This window comes from Rhinopithecus bieti, unplaced genomic scaffold, assembly GCF_001698545.2.
Source record: "Rhinopithecus bieti isolate Rb0 unplaced genomic scaffold, ASM169854v2 scaffold_5478, whole genome shotgun sequence".
Lineage (NCBI taxonomy): Eukaryota > Metazoa > Chordata > Mammalia > Primates > Cercopithecidae > Rhinopithecus > Rhinopithecus bieti.
Window position 1 is genome coordinate 627672 of NW_016805008.1, and position 19552 is coordinate 647223.

General features: G+C 38.7%; 1 protein-coding gene and 1 long non-coding RNA gene across 2 annotated transcripts; one reads left to right on the top strand and one right to left on the bottom strand.

Annotated features, from left to right (window-relative positions):
• The first annotated feature begins 5530 nt into the window (after positions 1–5530).
• CCDC54 (coiled-coil domain containing 54) lies at positions 5531–6827 on the top strand. The gene has a single exon (XM_017870836.1). It carries the CDS (start codon positions 5780–5782, stop codon positions 6764–6766), a length of 987 nt encoding a protein of 328 aa, XP_017726325.1. The 5' UTR covers positions 5531–5779; the 3' UTR covers positions 6767–6827.
• Positions 6828–8670: 1843 nt separating this feature from the next.
• On the bottom strand, positions 8671–10359 carry LOC108528863 (uncharacterized). The gene is made up of 2 exons (XR_001885321.1): positions 10122–10359; positions 8671–8901 (listed from the first exon to the last, which is right to left on the bottom strand). It is a non-coding gene; the product is annotated as an uncharacterized LOC108528863 (long non-coding RNA).
• Between the last annotated feature and the right edge of the window lie 9193 nt (positions 10360–19552).

Consider the following 19552-nt stretch of genomic DNA (forward strand, 5'->3'; position numbering starts at 1 on the left):
CCACCCCTCTCACCATCATTACTGAGCTCGTTCTCTCCATTCCACAGCTGTTTCCAGGTATGGAATTACCTCCATCTCTCTCAATTTACTGCCACTTAACTGCTTCAAGTCTGTGGGGAGCAATTATTAAATCCTATCCCAAAATTGCTAATGATCTCCCAGGAACTGAGAAAAGTTATTCCCATTCTGAGTCAAACAGTGTATCTCCTTGATACATAGAAATAGAAATAGGCCCATAGAAATAGGTTCAAGAGAGACCCAATCAATATCTTGACAATCATCCACAGGTGCATTCATTCATCCTTTTATTCAGTGAATAAAGATTTATTGAACACTAACTGTATGTTAGGCTTTGGGACATTGAGGATATAAAGTTAAAAAGCAAGTCTCCAGTGGTGCACACCTGCAGTCCCAGCTACTTGGGAGGCTGAGGCAGAGGATTGCTTGAGCCCAGGAATTTGAGTCCAGGCAGGGCAACACACCGAGACCTGTCTCTAAAAACAACAACAACAACAACAAACCCAAGTCTCTCCTCTCAAGGAATTCGGAATCTAGAAGGGAGATAGGCTCTCCAAGAATAGCAATACAATATGGGAATCATTGCTAGGTGGAGACCCAGATCCGTTGGAAGCACTGGGAAGACTATAAGGAGAATCAGAAACGGCAGGACAAGTGTAGTAGATGAATGAATGACTCCTAAAGGATGGGTAGAAATTTGCCCTGGTGATAAATAGATGAAATATTTTCCAGAAAGACCACACAATTTTAGTTATAGTGAAAAAGTACATTATCATTGTCAAATACTATTTAAAAGTTATTCCATCATTTCTTCAAAGGTGTTCACCTCATTCTTTTGGCTTGTGATCTCATAGGATTTTAAAGTATCATTATGAACATTTATTGGAACCGCATAGTGGATGCAGCCCTTTCCCTTACCCCATGTGTCACTCTCATCAGATGGCCTTATCAATGTCCCTGGGCTCCATCGTTTCCTTCAGCATCAGACCTTGCCTACATTATAAACACTATGACTTTCCCCTGTTTCCCTGTCCTGGTCCAGTGCAACAGCTCTGATTTCAAGCCCACTCTCTTCTATTTCTCATGGCTAAAAAGAAAGAAGAGTGGAAGACGGCTTTCCCTGTGGGCCCTCGTAACTACTTAGCACGTGTAACAGGAGACTGAATTTGCACATTCTTATCCCCTTGAGTCAGCCCACCCTGATCAAATTGGTAAGACTTTCCTGGTTCCTGTTTCCTCAATCTTTTATCCCACCCTGCACATGACAGGTGATAGTCAAGTGTGAGGGTCCAGATTCTTGTGAACCCGCCCCCTAAATTTTGTGGGGGAAGTTAAAGACTCTCAATACGTTTTTGTGGTCCTGACCCCTAAGGGAACATGAGTAATAGCAGATCACCACAGGTGTAACACAAACGTTATACATAATGCTCAGTTGCTAGCAGGATAGCTGTAACTATCCCACTCTCTCCTACTCGGAAAAAAAAAAAAATGTTTTAAAAAGACAGAGTGACTTTTATAGACATCATTTATATACATAATCTAAACTCTGCCATAGTTAATATATAGCTAGTGTACTCAAACACACGGCATTCAAAATATTGAATAATATTATGTATTATTAGAGCCATCTATCCAGTGGTTATTCTACTCCAGTCTGCCTGACGCCAAAGCTGGTGGGAAACCCTGTGCTAGGAGATAACGGGTTGATGTGTCGGCCTTGCTTGCTGCATTTTGGCTGTCTCTAACAAAATGCTTTCCCTGCATGGTACATTGAGCAGCGAGGACCACACGCTTTGTGTCTTGGTCATATTGAAAGAGGGAGAAAGGCACAGTGAGAGATTGAGAGAGCAGGCAGAGCTAAAGCTAAAAACGGTTAACCATCTCCTTTCATCGGGAAGAAGCGAAGTGAGAGACAGGTGGCAGGAAATGAGGAGGAAAGGCCTTGTAACTATTCAGCATCTTAATTCTCAAAACCAATCACTGAACTAAGTGCTGTTATTATCCCATTTTACAGGCTTGTGGGAGGTTAGAAACTTGCCTAAGAGCACAGTTAGTCATGGGACAGCCTTGAACCTTTCTGGCTCCAAATACCATTCCTGTGAAAGCCGGCCTCCTGGAGAACAGGTAGACTCAGGAAGTCTCCCACGAGGCTTCAGTCCACTGTGCTATTTTATTCCTAAATGCCTCCATACCCCTGGCAGGAACCCGAAAAGCGGAAGTCAGTTTATTTCCCGTTATTCATCACTTTCTGACTGCTCTCATAACTTCGCCCAAATCAATAGGCTTACCTCCTCCCGGTACAACTTTTCACCACCTGGCAAACCCCAGATAGGCCAAGGCTCCCTTTGTTGACATTACTAAGGAAGTAGTTAGAAACCCAGACAGGTTTATGTTTGTATCAGCCTATTAGATTTATTTGTTTTCTAAAAATAGTGAGCATACATTAGTATTTTAAGTTGAAAACTTTATTGTTTTTTATTCCCATCATTGTATTACTATGTCTACCACAGTAAGGAAAGTATAGCCTCCAAATACTCACTTTTGCCTATACATTAGAGCTTGTTCAACTTCTAAAGTCTTCACAAATTTCTGTATCAAATGCTTTTGGTAAATAGAATAACCAATGAAAGCTTTAATTTTCTCATAATGCTACATAAACAAAATTTTAATAAAATAAGCCTTCTATAAATATATAGTATGATTTTAAAAATAAAATGTCCATCTTTTTCTGAGTCGTACTAAATATATATTTTAATCATGACTGTGAGGCAGTAGAGGTAAAACACATGGACTGTGGAGCCAGAATTTAAGCATTTGAAATCTGCCTGCCTATTTTTAAGCTCTATTACCTTAGCAAAGTTACTTGACTTCTCTGAACATAGTTATGTAAGCTAATATTTAGAACAGTATCTGGTATGCACCCAACAAGTCTTAGCTGTTATTAACCTGGAGGGAGTAATTACGACAAGCAGTCCCTCTAATTTAACTGGGAATTCTTGGAAAGTGAGAATATGTAATACACAAATTGCCTCCAAATGTAATGAAATTTTAATAATACTAAATCTAACAATTAATGAATATGACATAGTACATTTGAGAGATGTTTCATTAAACATTTATTGTTTCAATCTTGCAGCTTTCTTTCAGTATTCTGAGCCAATTTTTTTTTCGTTTTCTTCTTCTGGTCTTAAGTATTTTCATTGGCCCTTAAAAACTGTATAGGCCCTAAGCACTGTCTCTATAGAACTCGATGGATAAAATGGCCTTAGCCAGAGTAAATGGGACGGCTGTGAACTCTAACCTTTCCAAGCCCACAATGCCATTCCTGTGATAGTCTGCCTCTTGGAGAACATTTTCCTCAGCAAGTGTTTGGAAAGGTTTCTAGACATTTTCGAAAGGTTACTAAACAGCATTTGAAAGATAGGAGAGTAAAGCAAAATCCCAGATATTATTGATGAGCCAAAATTTTAAAACTACTGCTGGTTAAGCTCAGTGTTTGTACCAAATCCTGGGCTGACACTGACCCTCCAATTCGGCACAAATAGAAGAAACAGTGATTTGGTAGAAGGTTGGAACTGGCACGGATCCAAGAGGGAATGTCCTTTTGATTAGAATGGGACTGCTCCTTGAGAGACATGTGAGTATCATGCCATTTTGATTCCAGAATGTTCAGTCTAATGTGTTTAGAGAATAAAATTAAGTTTTTACCTCAGTATATAAAATGGGCCAAATATTATTTAATATTTCAAAGGGCTTGAATTTTAAGTACTGTTACGTAGAAAAACCTATAAGAAGAAACATGATAAATGGCTGATGTTATTTTTAAATTCTAAGGCAGTGGGTCTCAAAGTGTGGCATGCTTTGTGTCATGAGGCCACTCTGTATGTGTGACCATGAGGGCAACAATATTTCAAAATAATCCTAGGACACCGTTTGTCTTTTCCACTGTGCTTACATTTGCCTGTTGAAAATTACATTGCAAAAGCAATGGTGGGTAAAACTGTTGATACCTCATCATGAACCACAGCAGGGGTACCACACTGACTAACAGTGACTCAATCAGAAAAGGAAAAAAAAAATACAAGAAAAAACAGTTTCACTCAAGAATGTCCTCAATGAAGCAGTAAGACTTTTTAATCTTATTAGATCTCAACCCTTCAGTACATCTTTTTTCGATTATGTATGATACAATGGGAAGTAAGCATAAGTGTCCTGCAGCTTACCAAAGTATACTGGTTTTCATGAGAAAAAGTACATAAGTATCTGAGTTGCAAATGTATGCTTTTTTCATGGAACACTATCTTTTCTTGAAAAAACAACTGACAACAAACTACAGTGCTCACATTTGGGCATTTGGCAAGCACTTTTGCAAAAAAATGGAGGGAATCTGTCACTTCAAGGAAAACAATAAATCAGCTTAATACATTTGAAGATTTTTAAGCTAAAATTAGAATTTTGAAAATTTGCATTTGCCACCATGAGCTTGGCCTCTTCTCAATACTCAAAGACTTTTCTGGTAAGATTGGTGGACATATTAATGAATATGATATTTTGATAATATATAATACAATGAGTCAACATTTGGAAGACCTACATAATTCAGTGAACCATTGTTTGTCAAATGACCAATACATGATATTAAGCATCTATTCAAAATAAAAAATAGACCAGTGACTATTAATATAACAAAGAATGAAAGTTCATTGATTTGGCCTAAAATGACACATTGCAGCTAACTTCTAAAAAAATATCATTTGTCAGATTTTCATAAAGTAGCAAAGAATGATAACCTCAATTATCTGAAAAGGCTATGAAAATACTCTCCCCTTTCCATTTATGTATCTCCATTAGGCTATTTTTTCTTCATATGCTTCAATCAAAACAATATGTCACAACAGAGATAATGCAGAAGCAGATATGAAAATCTAGTTATCTTCTATTGATTCAGGTATTTAAAACATTTGCAGATATGTAAAACAATGCCACTCTTCTCATTTTTTTTAGAAAACCAAATTATGTTTTATAAAACATATATCACTTATGTTAACATGTAACAGGTTTTTTAATTTAAATTAATAAGCACAGATCTAAGACTTTCTTAGTTTTAATGTCTACTATAAAATGTAGGTAGATATAACCCAAATAAACAAAATCTGTGTGATCCTCAATAATTTTTCATTTTTATTTATTTTTATTTTTTTGAGATGGAGTCTCACACTGTCACCCAGACTAGAGTGCAGTAGTACTATCATGGCACACTATAGCCTCCACCCCTCTGTGCTCAAGTGATCCTCCCACCTCAGCCTCCCAAGTAGCTGAGACTACAGGCATGCACCACCATGGCTGGCTAATTTTTTTATGTTTTGTAGCAACGGGTGTTTTCTATGTTGCTCAGGCTGCTCAAAAATTTTTATGATTGAAAAAGAGCCCTATGACCAAACTTTTGAGAACTGCTGTAGTTAAATGTGTTTTTTCTAAGTCAGCAGTCATTGTGACATCAGCAGCAGGTCAATGATTACCATATGAAGGATTCCATGCAGTTGAGTATCATTTCACAGAGCTCTCCAGTTGGGCTCCTCTATAAGAAGCTAATCACCTAAGAGATTCTATTGCTGTGGCTGATGATTTCCACAGAGTGTTCTATGATGTTATCAGGAAAGGCATCCAACAAATAGTAAGAGAAAGACCATTTCATTTGTACATTATTTCTTCCTGTGATTCTGTGTTTTCCAACACCTTGCCTCTTGTTTCACCGTGAAAGATGTACACACTTCACACCAAAAGGGTAAAAGCTGCTGCTAGGCAAATGTGGACTTCAAATGTCTCCAAGGTCAGACAGTCTTTTAAAAATGTTTACCACAAATGTAAGATTCGGCACCAAGATTCAACTAGATATCCAACTGTGACATCTGATGATTGTAATCAAGATGATGTTAGTTATGACGGAAAAATGAATCTTACAGTAGTGCTCCAAGATGTTAAGACTGCTCAAGTTGAACTTTTCAGCCAAATGACTGACATTGTCCATGCGATACCAAAAGTCCATGAAAAGACTGACTTGTATCAAAAACAGATGGAGGTCCTGGAAACCAGAATGAATGTTAATGAAGACAAACAATGCACAACGACTAAAGATATCCTCTCTATGAAAGAAGACATCAAGGCCTTAAAGAAGAAGGTGACAGAACTGGAAAATCAGAATTCCTACTCCAGGATACATTGTCTAGAGATTCCGGAGGGAGAAAGGGGTAAAGAAATCACAGAACTGCTTTACAAACTCATACAACCAGCAACTCTGAAGAACACATTGGCCTCTACAGACATGGAAATCTCTTCAGCAGAACCAGAGAAAGTTCCCAGTTATCCAAAGTCCACTGACCATCTTGAGAAAATAACGATTTCTCCCCAAATTAAAACTCTGAAGAAGCGTAACCATCAAAACGCATCAAGGAACTTTAAAACAGCAAAGCCAAATATTTACATTTACCCAGACTTCAGTACATGGATCAAGCTAACTTTTGTTCATGGAGGAAAATGGACATTTTTCCTCAGTGCTACCAAGTTAGAAGAATTCATCCAGTGGCTTCTTTCTAGGCCAGCCATTCTCCCTGAAGAACCCCAGGTCATAACCCAGAGATATTGTCCATTCACTGGGCCTATTTTGAGCTTGACCACGATCTGTCTCTCCATGTTCAACAATATTTATGGCTTTATTCGTTCCTTAAAAGAAGAGGTAACTCGACTATAGAGTTATGTTCTGCTTTGCTTGGCACAAAATAAATGTAACCTGGAGGCTCCAAGCATTTACACATTGGTGTGGTGGCTGTGAATTCTTCGGTAGTTTGCTCACTCTGGGCCCACTATCTGCAGAATTTCTCTGTCTACAGTAAGTTAAGGCACATGATCTAATTGAACTGTTGTAATTTGTTTTCTGTCAATGTTCTTGTTTTCTCAAAGGCAATTCATGAGGACTCATCCTGGGTCCATTTTCATAGATAATTGGAAACAAAGAATGAAAGAGTCAAGGGCAATATGAAGTATGTTTGATGGTCTCCAAGTCAGTTTTGTATACACTTTGTCCTCATGGCCTTTGTGGATAAGATTTGTGATACCAGAAACATACTCTACTGACAAGACTTCATTTTGTTTGTTACTTATTTTTGAAATGGAGTCTCACTCTGTCACCCAGCTGGAGTGTAGTGGCGCAATCTCGGCTCACTGCAACCTCCGCCTCCCGCGTTCAAGTGATTCTCCTACCTCAGCCTCCCGAGTAGTGGGAATTACAGGTGCCCACCACCACACCCAGCTAATTTTTGTATTTTTAGTAGAGACAGAGTTTCACCATGTTGACCAGGCTGGTCTCAAACCCCTGACCTCAAGTGAGCCACCCACCTCGACCTCCCAAAGAGCTGGGATTACAGGCATTAGCCACCGAGCCCAGTCAGACTTCAGGTGGTATAGAGTGAAAAGGATACCCATTGTCAAGGCTACTAAAGTTAGCATTATAGAAGTGAAAGGGATTGAAAGGCCAAGTTATTGCAAGGAACGTATTCAAAAAATTGACTTTTTCTTTCAACTTCAGCTTCTTCTTTATCAAACAATTAGATAAGAGGAGAAAGACAATATGATACTGGGTAATTTTTACATTTTCATGAAAGGAGAAAAACACCATGTCCTGTAGGTTTGATACAGGGGAAAAGGGAAAATCTAAGAAGGGGTTTGTGCACTGAGTTAAATCTCACCACTATAATACCGTAAACTCTTACATGACAAAGTTTTTGTTTGTTTGTTTGTTTGTTTAAAGCATATGGCCAAGAAGAGCTTCATTTTTAGATATAACAGGTGGTTGTCATTGTAATTTCTGAATATCATGCAGAATAACTGTAAAGCAATGTTTCTTTCACCACTTAACTCAGTGAATGAAATCTACCTTCCTTTGTGGTCATGTTTTAACCACAAATATTCCTGGCAAATGTACTACTACTAATTATTTGCAGTCAACACTTTGAAAGGGGGGGTTTGGTAGCTAGCTAAGAACAAATGAAAGAGGACAAAGGACCTAAAGGTGGGTATAGAGAAAATTAAGACACAATTTTGTCTGATGCCAATCTGGGAGTAATTACATACCACAATTTTTTTCGTTGACAAATATATTCTATTTGATCCTTCTTTACAAATTTATAGATATGTACGTAATAACTTTTAGAATATGTCAATATGCAGGGAATCAACCTAAATGCCCATCAATTACAGATTAGATAAAGAAAATATGGTACATATACACCATGGACTAATATAGACAGCCATAAAAAAATAGGATGAGATCATGTCTTTTTCAGGAACATGGTGGAGCTGAAGGCCATTATCCTTAGCAAACTAATGCAGGAACAGAAAACCAACTACCACGTGTTCTCACAAGTGGAAGCTAAAAGATGGGAGCTCGTGGACACAAAGAAGGGAACAACTGACACTGGTGCCTACTTGAAAGTAGAGGTTGGGAGGAGGGACAGAAGCAGAAAAAAATAACTATTGGGTACTAGGTTTAGTACCTGGGTACTAATGACTTGAGTTTACCTGGAAAACAAACCTGCGCATGTACCCCAAAACTAAAATAAAAGTTAAAAAATAAAATATGTCAATATGCAACATACCTAATAAAAGCAAAGGTATTTATTAGATGTTTGTTTGAAAATGAGATAACTGTGCTTACAATGTATTGTTCTGTTAAAGGCACAAGCGATCTCTATGCATTTATTTACCATTAGAAATGTCCGTAGGGAACAATCAGCACTCTACTTCAGTACATTAGGTGTGATGCTCACATTAGGACAATATCTAGGGAAGGCAGGCCATGACACAGGCAAATGACATCGCAAATAGCTTCTGGAAGAGAAAAAAATGCCCCAGCTGGTACAAGCCTAGGTCATCTGAGCCTCTGTATATTAGCACTGACTTTCACTTTTCCCCCTCACATGTCCCTTTGACAGCCCTTGATGTTTCTAGAGAGGCACGCAGTTTACGAGAAGAGCACATGCTTGAGGATCAGATGACCAAAGTTCTCAACCTAACTCCTAAATTTTACTCTTACAAATTCTATTATTTAATTTCAATGAGGTTTGTTCCATCAGCTGTAAAAACATAATCATTATATGAACTTAGTAAATATTTTTTTCAGTGTTCACTAACAATAAGGGATCATGGAGGATACAAGAAAAGATAGACATTCCCTGTCCTGTAAATATAGAACATTAAATGGCATAAATAAAAAATGTACACAAAGAACTCTGAGGCATGATAAATGGGGATGGGCAGCAAATAGCAATACTGAAAGTACTGCTGGTATCAGAGAAGAAAGAAGTTTGATGAGTCTTGTGGTAAGGAAGTAAGGTGACGAGGAGGTGGAGAGGGCAATGCAGCTGGCAGAGGGAAAAACAGGAGCAGAGGGCGGGGGGCTAGTAGGGAACATGGGATGTGAAAGCCACCGGGCATTAGATAACATAAAGTACAGATGGGCTATTATTTCAACCCTTTTATGGATCTAATTTTTCTCTTCAGAGATTCCCACAATCTTCATTTCAACCTGTTTTCTTTACCTACATAAGAATGTTAGAGGTGAGACAGTGACTCTACATGATTTTCTCAAGGTCTCACACTTTCCCTAGAGAGGATTCTGTTTGTCCTGTTAATGAATTGAGTTCCCTGTGAGCAAAGGGAGGATTTTGCTTCTGAGTCAATTATTTATTGTCACCTAGACAAGATCTCACATGACTTGTTAAAATTATAAATCATCTCATAACTCAGCATGTGAGCAAATAACTTTTCCCCAGTCCTGGCTTTCAAGTTCACCTGCCTCTCACGAGCCCACCTCCATCCCTCCTGGCTTGGAGGAGTGGCGTTTCTCTCACCCACATTCCTTCACTAGTGCCTTACAGAGTCTTCATCAATTATTCCCCCTTTCCCCTCCATCTTAATCACCACCTATCAGTTCTTTGTACTCCGCTTACAAAAATACTCACCTGGTTCCCTTATCCTTGTGTTACCCTCATCTCCTGCCAATTTCCCATCATCTTTTTGAATGAGCGGCCCACCCTCCCTGTCCCCACCTTGCCTCTCCTCTTCTCTCCATGGCTCATAGGAGCATGTCTTCCAGAACAGTGCTTTCTCATCTAGTTCTCTTCCCATCACTCTGGCAGAGCCTTCTCAGTTTTCTTAGATGATTCCTCTGCCACTAATCATTCTGTTAAAATATGAATACTTCACTTTCATGACTCCCAAATCAAAGAATTCTTAATCTAGCTTCTCCTGGGACATCCTGAGTTTTGATTCCAAATAACTATTTATCTTCTCCACTTGTGTGTCTACAAAAAAAAAAAAGTATATAAATATAATTAGATGAATGTCTATAATGTATATCAGTCAAACATGAAAGTCATTGTGCATTCACCAAAACATCTCAAATCATTGTTTTTGCTATTAAACACATCTGTTGGGGAGGAAACACTCGGTGGTGAAAAGAGCAAAGACATTCAAAGAACAGATTTTAGAATGTCTATTTATTAAACATTTATATTATGTATCAGGCACTATGCTAGTTGGGTGTACAATCATGACCCTCATAACTATGTGATTTTGGCAAATTCCTTAAACTTTGTATTCAGTTTTCTGAACTCCGAACTGAGAACAATTTATGTCATGAGACTTTTGTGTTAATTAAATGAAATCACATGTATAATCTGCCAAGAATAATGTTTGATTTCATAGGTGCTTAACATATGGTGGTCATTTCCTTCCCTCCATAGGCTAAATGTTAATGGAGGGTGTGAAGATGAACAGGACATGGGCCCTGCCTCAAGCAGCTCCCATTCAGGACTCTGCCTCCTTTCATCAGCCATAAAGGACTCCAGACAAATAGGGAACAAAGTGACAGGCTAAATACAAATGCTTCAAACCAAATCTTGACTCCCTCATCCAAAGACAGTGTGATAAGAATAAGACGGGGTGTGAAGCTCTCCTCCTGGTCCGGGCACTCAACCAATATTCCATCATCTACAACAGTCGTTCGCCAACCTTTAATTCCACGCTGTATAAATAAGCAGCAAAGAAAAGGATCTGGAGGGAAGGGAGGCTGAGTTAGGATAAATAATTTAGTTCAGTGTGTAATACTTGCTTGCATAAACACAGAGACTAACAGCATTCTGTTCATTCAAAAACAATATTCACCAACATTTATTGAAATTTGACTCTATACCAGGAAATAACTGAGCTAGGTGTGAACAAATAGAGATGCAAAGACATCAGTCCTGTCCTGAAAGAACATACTTTCAAATGGTGTTATTTCCAGTTGCCAATTATTTTGGTCTGTTGCTTAGATTTGGATTGGAAAACTACACACTTCATTTAAAACTTAATTTAGCTTTTTTTGTGGGACACAAATCAAGTTCCATTTAGAAAAAGATACTTTCCTAAAAGTAGTGTTTTAAGATTAATTCAAGACAGAAAAATATAGTTTTTTTCTAAATGCTTCTACACACCTTCAAAATACGGACTGTCACCAACATATCAGTGGATTATGCTCTGAAACTTTATTTGTAAATCCTTTAAAACTCAGAATGCATACTACAAAGAAATAGTAGTAGAGTTGGATTTTTTGATCAACCTGTAAAAGCTGACTGAACTACAATGTAGCTGAGATAATGGCATTAATAAAACTATAAAGCCAAGTTTTTGTATATTCCCATGCCAAAGTGTATTCAGGAAAACAACTGCAATAGTGGTAGCCCTGACAGCTGGACCAGCACCCCCATGCTCCATATTCTCTCTTCTATCTGATAGTGGAGTGAAAATTTCATAGATTGACGGCCCTAGTGGAGGACACCATGGAGAATAGGGAACAAAGAACAGCAACTAAGTGGGAGCCAAAACAGGTGCTCCAGGGATGGGAAGCCAAGGTGGAAATTCTTGGGTGAGGAAAGAGACAAAGGCTCCGTGTGGCTGCTGAGAACCTAGTCCAGGGAATAAGGACTGAAGTGGGGCCAACGTCATCTTTTACAATGATGAGGGACTGAAGGCTGCATACAAGGGAGACAATTGAAACATGTAAAGCATAATTTTTGGCACATCGTCAGGCTCAGTAAATGGTGATAACGATGCTGGAGATGATGAAATAGAGGCAAAATCTGTGGGGTTTGCTCCTTCATTTGTTTTTTGGAATACAACCTATTTGGAGGCTAATTTTATTTGTCAGGGACATGAAACTCCAATGGCAGTGGCAGATGGAGTTACTGGAGCAGGGTGACGGTTGCGCAGATGGGACATGTAGGTACAAGAATGTTGCACTAGTGGGGCTCTTGGGGCAAAAATAGGATATGTGAGCTTGTCCTCTCATCTTTCTCCTTTTCCATGCCATTCTTTTCACCTAAAGCTTGAGATGCAAGGATGTGGGGTTTGGGGAGACACATTCCAGATAGAGGCAGAGGTGGAATGGGGGAAGAACAAGAAGAAGAAAAACCCTTCAGTAGGATTAAGAAACAACTAATGTTCTAGTGCGGCCCTACAGACAATAAGGCACTCCTCCCACGCAGAGCAAAGGTACTACACCATGCGCTCCGAAAATGCTAAAAAAGGCAAAAAAAGGCAGTGCTTCCTTAGGTAATTTAATGACATGACCATCCTTTTTTTATTTTTTTTTTACCCTTAGTTACATTTTAGCTGTAAGGAATCTGCACAAGCTTCCAGGAATGGCTCTCAACAGGACTCTTCTAATCTTTGCTTTAGTCAAAGATCCCATCAATTTTTTTCCCACCTATTTTAGATTCTACCTTTCTCTCCCACTCTCATCTGCTGTCATAGGAAAAGAATGCATGAAAATGTGGCCAGGTGATCATCTGATTCTGAAGATTTATTCCTAATGTCAGTTGCTTCAGAAGGGGTGTTCTCATCGGCCAATATCCTGATGGAAGGTGTGACATGTATTTCAGATATCAGAAAATCTAAATTTGGATACTGCTGTCATTTATAGTGACCCTTAGTCGACTTATATTTACCAAATATATAAAGATAATAATTGCTTGATGTACAAGCTGTAATTGGATCACAGCCATCAGTGAAATGATTATTTGTTGTTATAGCAATATTAATGAAATTATGCCTATGGCAGCCTAATTAGACGAGCACCATCACGACCCAGCTGGCATTTTCAATATGTTATCTAAGAGGTATGATCAGAAGACAAATCAGAGCTGACTTAATGAAGTTTCTGATCAGAGGCTGCTCTGCAGACAATGAGTTATTGAAGGAGACAAAGAGGAACTCATGACTGGCAAATTTATGCAGGCTGTTATAGAACAACAAAACACAACAGATTTTGCTAGATTCGATCTTGTTGAGAGTGGTAGCAATAGAAATGTTCTTCCTTCTCAACAGCAGGATCCCAAGTCACAAAAATTTAACTATGAAAATAAGCTTAAAGATTACTTAGTTCAGTGATATTCAAGTGGGGGTACCCCCAAGGGTCTTTTAAAAATCTCCCAGCAGATGTTTGCAAAGTAATCCCTCCCAATACCATGATACATCTATGGGTTAGGGGACATGACATTGTCTGTACCCCATTTAAGAATCATGACAATAGGACCAGCATAATATAGGGACTAAGAACAAGCACCTAGATATTGGATAGGACAGAATTCAGGAGGGCTGTTACTCAAGGTGTGTGTGACCTTGCTGAGTTTCTTAAATTCTGAGTCGATGTTCTTATTTCTGAATTGGAGATCATAAAATATAATGTAAAATTATGTGCTATGAAAAAAAAATGAGGAAAAACACTTAGCTCAGCATCTGGCACATAGTAGGTACTCAATTAGTGTTCCATATAATTCTACCACTGCTACTACTAGGGCAGCTGCTGTCCAGTATGTTGAGGCAGAAAAAAGACTTGAGGAACAGAAAACTGGTCCAACTTACTGAGGAGGAACCTGAGATCCAAAGGCAGAAGTGACTTGCGTAAAGTTACCCAGTTTATAGGGGTGTGGACCAGATTCCAGGGCTACAGATGGTTGGTGTTGTGATTTTTAGACCATACTGAATCGTTGGATTCTGACAGCTTAAGTAAAAATCAGTGAAAATAACCAGGGAAATGCAGTGGCCTAGCAGTCAAAGAAAAATTTAGCTGTGCTTCTCTCCCTCTGTGCAGTCTCCCTAATGTTTTATAAAGTATCAAAGTGCATTGATCGAGGATAAGAAATCTGCTATTACCGCAATCCAAACAAACCCCTTTCTTCAGATCATAGAGGGCATGTTCCATTACCTTTGAAACTTTGACTTTAAAAAAAAAAGAAAAGAAACTTTGACTTTTCTCACCCCATAATTTGCCAGGCTGGTCTTCTATTATTGAGCATTTGATCAGGGATGAGGTGTGAATATTATATGGCAATGTATGTACGTACACACACATTTTTATGTAGATTTAGATATATGCATACACATGTGTATATGTGGTATCAAATATGTGTGTATGATACACACACATCCCAGAGATTTATAATCTTTGATCGCTTTTTTTAACCCATTTCCAGTGCTATTGTTCTAGTTACTATAGCTACAGGTGAAAAAAAATAGTGATAATAAGCACCCACACACACATATTTGTAATAGAAGACTCAGATGGTCCCTGTAAATGTTAATGTACTTTTAGAAAGTTGAAGAGCTGTGAATAATACAGTTTATATGAGTCTTAAAGGACAATGATCACTTACTGTGAAGGCTGTCATTCAAGGGAACAGCAGAGTTTGACAGGAAACATGTATTAATACAATTAATGTAAAACCTAAAAACTAGAGAAGCACTCTCAGCCTGTCTTCCCTTCCCTCTTGCCATCTTCTTTAAAAAAAAAACAGGATTATTTCTCTTTTCCTATCTCTTTTCCTGGGTTTTTGATAAAGTGTTACTATTTCCACCAGTGGACTTCTCCCTCTTTCTCTGTCTGTCCGTTTCTGTCTCTCCCTTCTTCCTCCTTCCACCTCAGTTTTTCTCAGGATGGTGCAGCAGCCCATGGGGTCACACATATACTCACTTGCCAGCAAAGGTCACTTTCCCCCATTCAGTTTCAGTGTTTATCTACCCTATTCTTCCTGATTCTACCTCCTGTTATCCCTGCTTCCTGCTCCAACTTCCTCTCGTGGTTGCTTACAGCTACATCCGTTTCCCAAATCCCACTTCCTAGGTCCTGATTTCTGTGTCCAACTCAGGCCGGCAATCATGCTTCACCTTCTGACTGTCCTCTTGGTATGGCTGCTTCAATGTACCCATCTGATTCTAGACTGTGTCTCCATTCTGACTCATTCTTCAGAGGATTCCCCCGAGACATTTCTCAAATACGCACTACTTCCTCCATTTATTTGGTCACGCCTTTTTTTTTTTAACTTCATTCTTACTTTTTTCCCATAGAACCGATGGTAATACAGAATAAAATTTTATTCGTGGAATGTATTTTGTGTAATAAAGACAATGGAATGTTCCTTGGTCTGAATTTCAAAAGCAAGTGAATAGAACAAGTTATAATTTAGCTAGGGAAGTAACTTTAGCTATAGTTGCTTTTACTTATTATTTTTCCTATAGCTTCTCAATTGCCAAAAAAAAAAAAAAGTTCTCCATCCTGAGAAAATGTATGCAAAACAATTTTAATCCAATTTTCTTATCTTTATTTGCTCTTATATTCTGGTCCCTTTGTGGTTTCAAGCAAATTAATTTGTTTTAATTTCTGAGGAGAGATAGGGGATATTTTTGGTTGTTTTTCAATTCACTGAAAATGGGTTTTAGAATAAGCATGTTTTGAAGGAACACTGAGTCTGTTACCTGCAACAATGAAATGTAAGAAAGTCAAGAATAGGATAAACAAATAATTAGACAAAATTTCAGATTTTGGACATTTCTGGATCTGAGATGAGATTGCTTGCCTAGCTCCCCTTAACTCTTCGTTTAAAACAAAAACTTCTTAGGTTTTGAACTTCCACAATTACAAAATCAATTTTAAGTATGTATAACTGAGAATACTACGTGACTAGGCAGTCTAAAGAAGACTGAAAAAATTGTAAAGATTCAATTCACTCTGACTCATCTAAATGAGGCAAAGAACTAGGTAGTCTCAAACTCATTTCTCCTTCACTTTATTAAAACAAACTCATCTTACAGACAAATGGAATTTTTAATCAGGAGTGAAATTTCCCCAGCCAAGTATTCCGGTCCCTTATTAACTGCAAGTGCAGAATATTTTGAAGGACAAGAAAGACATGCATGGACATGATGCGCTGGGCTGCTCCGGATTTCCCGCCTCAGCTTGTTCTTCTGCAGTCCCTCAGCGGGTCGGGGTCCCAGTTGGCAAAGCCCTGAAACGCGTCTCCATCCCAAACTCCTCAATTCTATGTGTTTCTTTTAAACAGGCTTATTTCCAGGACATATATTGGGAAAGAACATGAAGAGGATATGTCCTCTTTCCCATCTGAAAATTAACCATTTTAATCTGCCAAATCAGCCCCAACTCCATGAAATAAAGCCTAAATTAAGCAAGGAAGCAATAGTTTCCCACTACTATCATCTTGGATTTATCTCCCCATGTTCTTTTTAAAAAATTAATATTATTTTGGCCAGGCACAGTGGCTCACGGCTATAATCCCAGCGCTTTGGGAAGCCAAGGCAGGCGGATCACCTGAGTTCAGGAATTCGAGACCAGCCTGACCAACATGGTGAAACCCCATCTCTATTAAAAATACAAAAATTAGCCAGGCATGCTGGCACACACCTGTAATCCCAGCTATTCGGGAGGCTGAGGCAGGAGAATTGCTTGAACCTGGAAGGCAGAGGTTGCAGTAAGCTCAGATCAGTCCACTGCATTCCAGCCTGGGCAATAGAGTGAGGTTCCATCTCAAAATAGATAAATAAATGAATAATATTATTTTAATTGACAAATCATAATTATATACACCTGGGGTACAATATAGTGTTTTGATACATATATATGTGTTAGGGTTCTCCAGAGGGACAGAACCAATAGAACATATGTATATATAAAAGGGAATTAATTAGAGAGAATTGGCTCACACTGTTACAAGGTGAAGTCCCTTGATAGGCTGTGTGCAAGTTGGGGAAAGAGAGAAGCTGGTAGTGGCTCAGTCCAAGTCCAAAGGCCTCAAAATTGAGGAAGCTGAGAATGCAGTCTTCAGTCTGCAGCCCAAGGCCCGTGAGCCCCAAGGAAACCACTGGTGCAAGTCCCAGAGTCCAAAGGCTGAAGAATCTGAAGTCTGAGGTCCGAGGGTGAGAGAAGCAGAAGCAAGCATACCGCACAGGAAGAAGAAACTCAGCAAACAAACTTATCCCACCTTCTCCTGCCTACTTTGTGGGTGCCCACCCACACTGAAGATGGGTCTTCATCTCCTTGTTCACCATCTCAAATGTCAGTCTCCTCTGGCAACACCCTCACAGACACTCAGAAACAATACTTTATCAGACATCCAGGCATTCCTCAATCCAATCAAGTTGACATCTAACACTAACCATCACAGTATACAATGTGGAATATTAAATTAAGCTAATTGACATATCCACCATCTCACCTGCTTATCATTTTTTTGCAGTAAGACATTTGAAATTTACTCTAAATTATTTTGAATCACATTTTCTCATGGTAGTTTTGTTTTTTATTTTTTGCAGAACTTCCATACTATTTGCCATAATGCCTGCCCTAATTTATCTTCCTACCTATAAGCTTCTCTTTTCTCCCCATCCTTGCCAACATTTATATTTTGTCTTTTTGACAACAGCCATTTTAACAGGTATAAGGTGATATCTCATTTAATTTTGCATTTACCAGGTGGTTAGCAATGTTGAACAGTTTTTCATACACCTGTTTGCCATCTGTATGTCTTCTTTTGTGAAATGCCTATTCAGGTCCTTTGCCAATTTTTTTGTTCAGGTTATCTATTTTCTTGCTATTGAGTTGTTTGAGTTCCTCACATATTTTGGAAATTTCCTTTTATCAGATGCTTGGTTTGCAAGTATTTTCTCTATTCCATAGGAATGGGAGATATCTTCACTCCATTATTGTTTCCACTCTCACCATGTTCTTAGATGAATCATTTATTCATTAATTAATGTAACAATAATTGAGAATCTACTATATACCAGTCACCATGCTAAGTTCTTGGTAATATGTTGGTAAGTAATATAGATATGATTAGCTATCCCGAGCTTCCTAGAGAATGGGGTAGAAGCCCGCAGAGCTTCTGTCTCCCTGCAAATTCTTCTTTTTGCTTTTGCAGATGCCACCTGGTGTCTTCAACCTCTTTAGAGCTATTTTTATGGGGTTACTCTTGCCTCCTCTGCCTGGGCCCTGGTAATGGCTTGCCATTGACACTACCAAGTGGTTCAATGCTTTTCTCTCCTTGAGAACTACTGTCTCCCCCTGGGTATCCTGTGGCTCCTATTGTTAAGTGACACTGTTGCTTGGGCTACCCAAAGCTATTTCCAACCCTCTTCTATCATGATGCCTCCAACCACAGGGGCTATAGAGTCAGATATATACTTTCTTAGCTTCCTTTTACCCTCCCAGCCCAGATGTAAGCAGAGATTCACTGGAGGGAATTCAGGGGAAGCTTGCCTTTTTGATTAAAAAGGGACACCTGCAACTGGTAAGCACTTCCAAGTTTCTTCTTCATGCCTCAAAAGCAGAAGTAACAGCTATAATTTCAGCACTTAATTGTGAGCATGAGGAGACAACAGAAGCACAAAGATGCTTCTGACCTTGACCTCACTGAGCCACTGAAACGACACCAGCAACCTGTACTTCAGGACTTATTATGATGTGAGAAAAAAACCTTCTTTTATTTAACTCCTATCATAAAACCCAATGTAGTTGGGTTTTTTGTTTCTTGCAGCCAAACGCAGCCAAATTCTTACCAATGTATTTCCATTGCCATGATCAGAGCCAAAACTGCCTCTGCATCTTAGGGGTTTAGTGAATCTTTCTATTTTTGTGCTGCCCAGAACATGGGTGAGAAACTGACCTCACAGTCTTATTTGGTCCTGTTGAAGTCTACAAGCACGTCAGTATTCTTATGGTTATTTGGAGCCCATCAACTTTTATTTTGATTGTTTGCTTAGAGTCCTAAGCCAAATTGCCTTGTGAAACTGGGTATGAAAAGTGAGTGCAGCAGTGTGAGAGCAGCAGTATGTATAAATACTACACCAGTAAGTACTACATAAATGGCCACTTTAGCTCTCCCAATCCCCAGGCCAATGCAGTAACATATATGCCAATCCATTTCAAATAGGGTTATGGCAACTTACCTACTGAATACTTGGTTAGTATTTGCGGAAGGCATCCACACATACCCCCCTACATTTTAACTCCCAAGAATGTGGATATTAGTTTCAAGCTCTGGAGGTATATGTGCAAACAATCTCAGATCACTAAGATCATTCATTCTAGAGGAGAATCACATTTAAATGAATATATATATTCATATATAATATATTCATAAATATA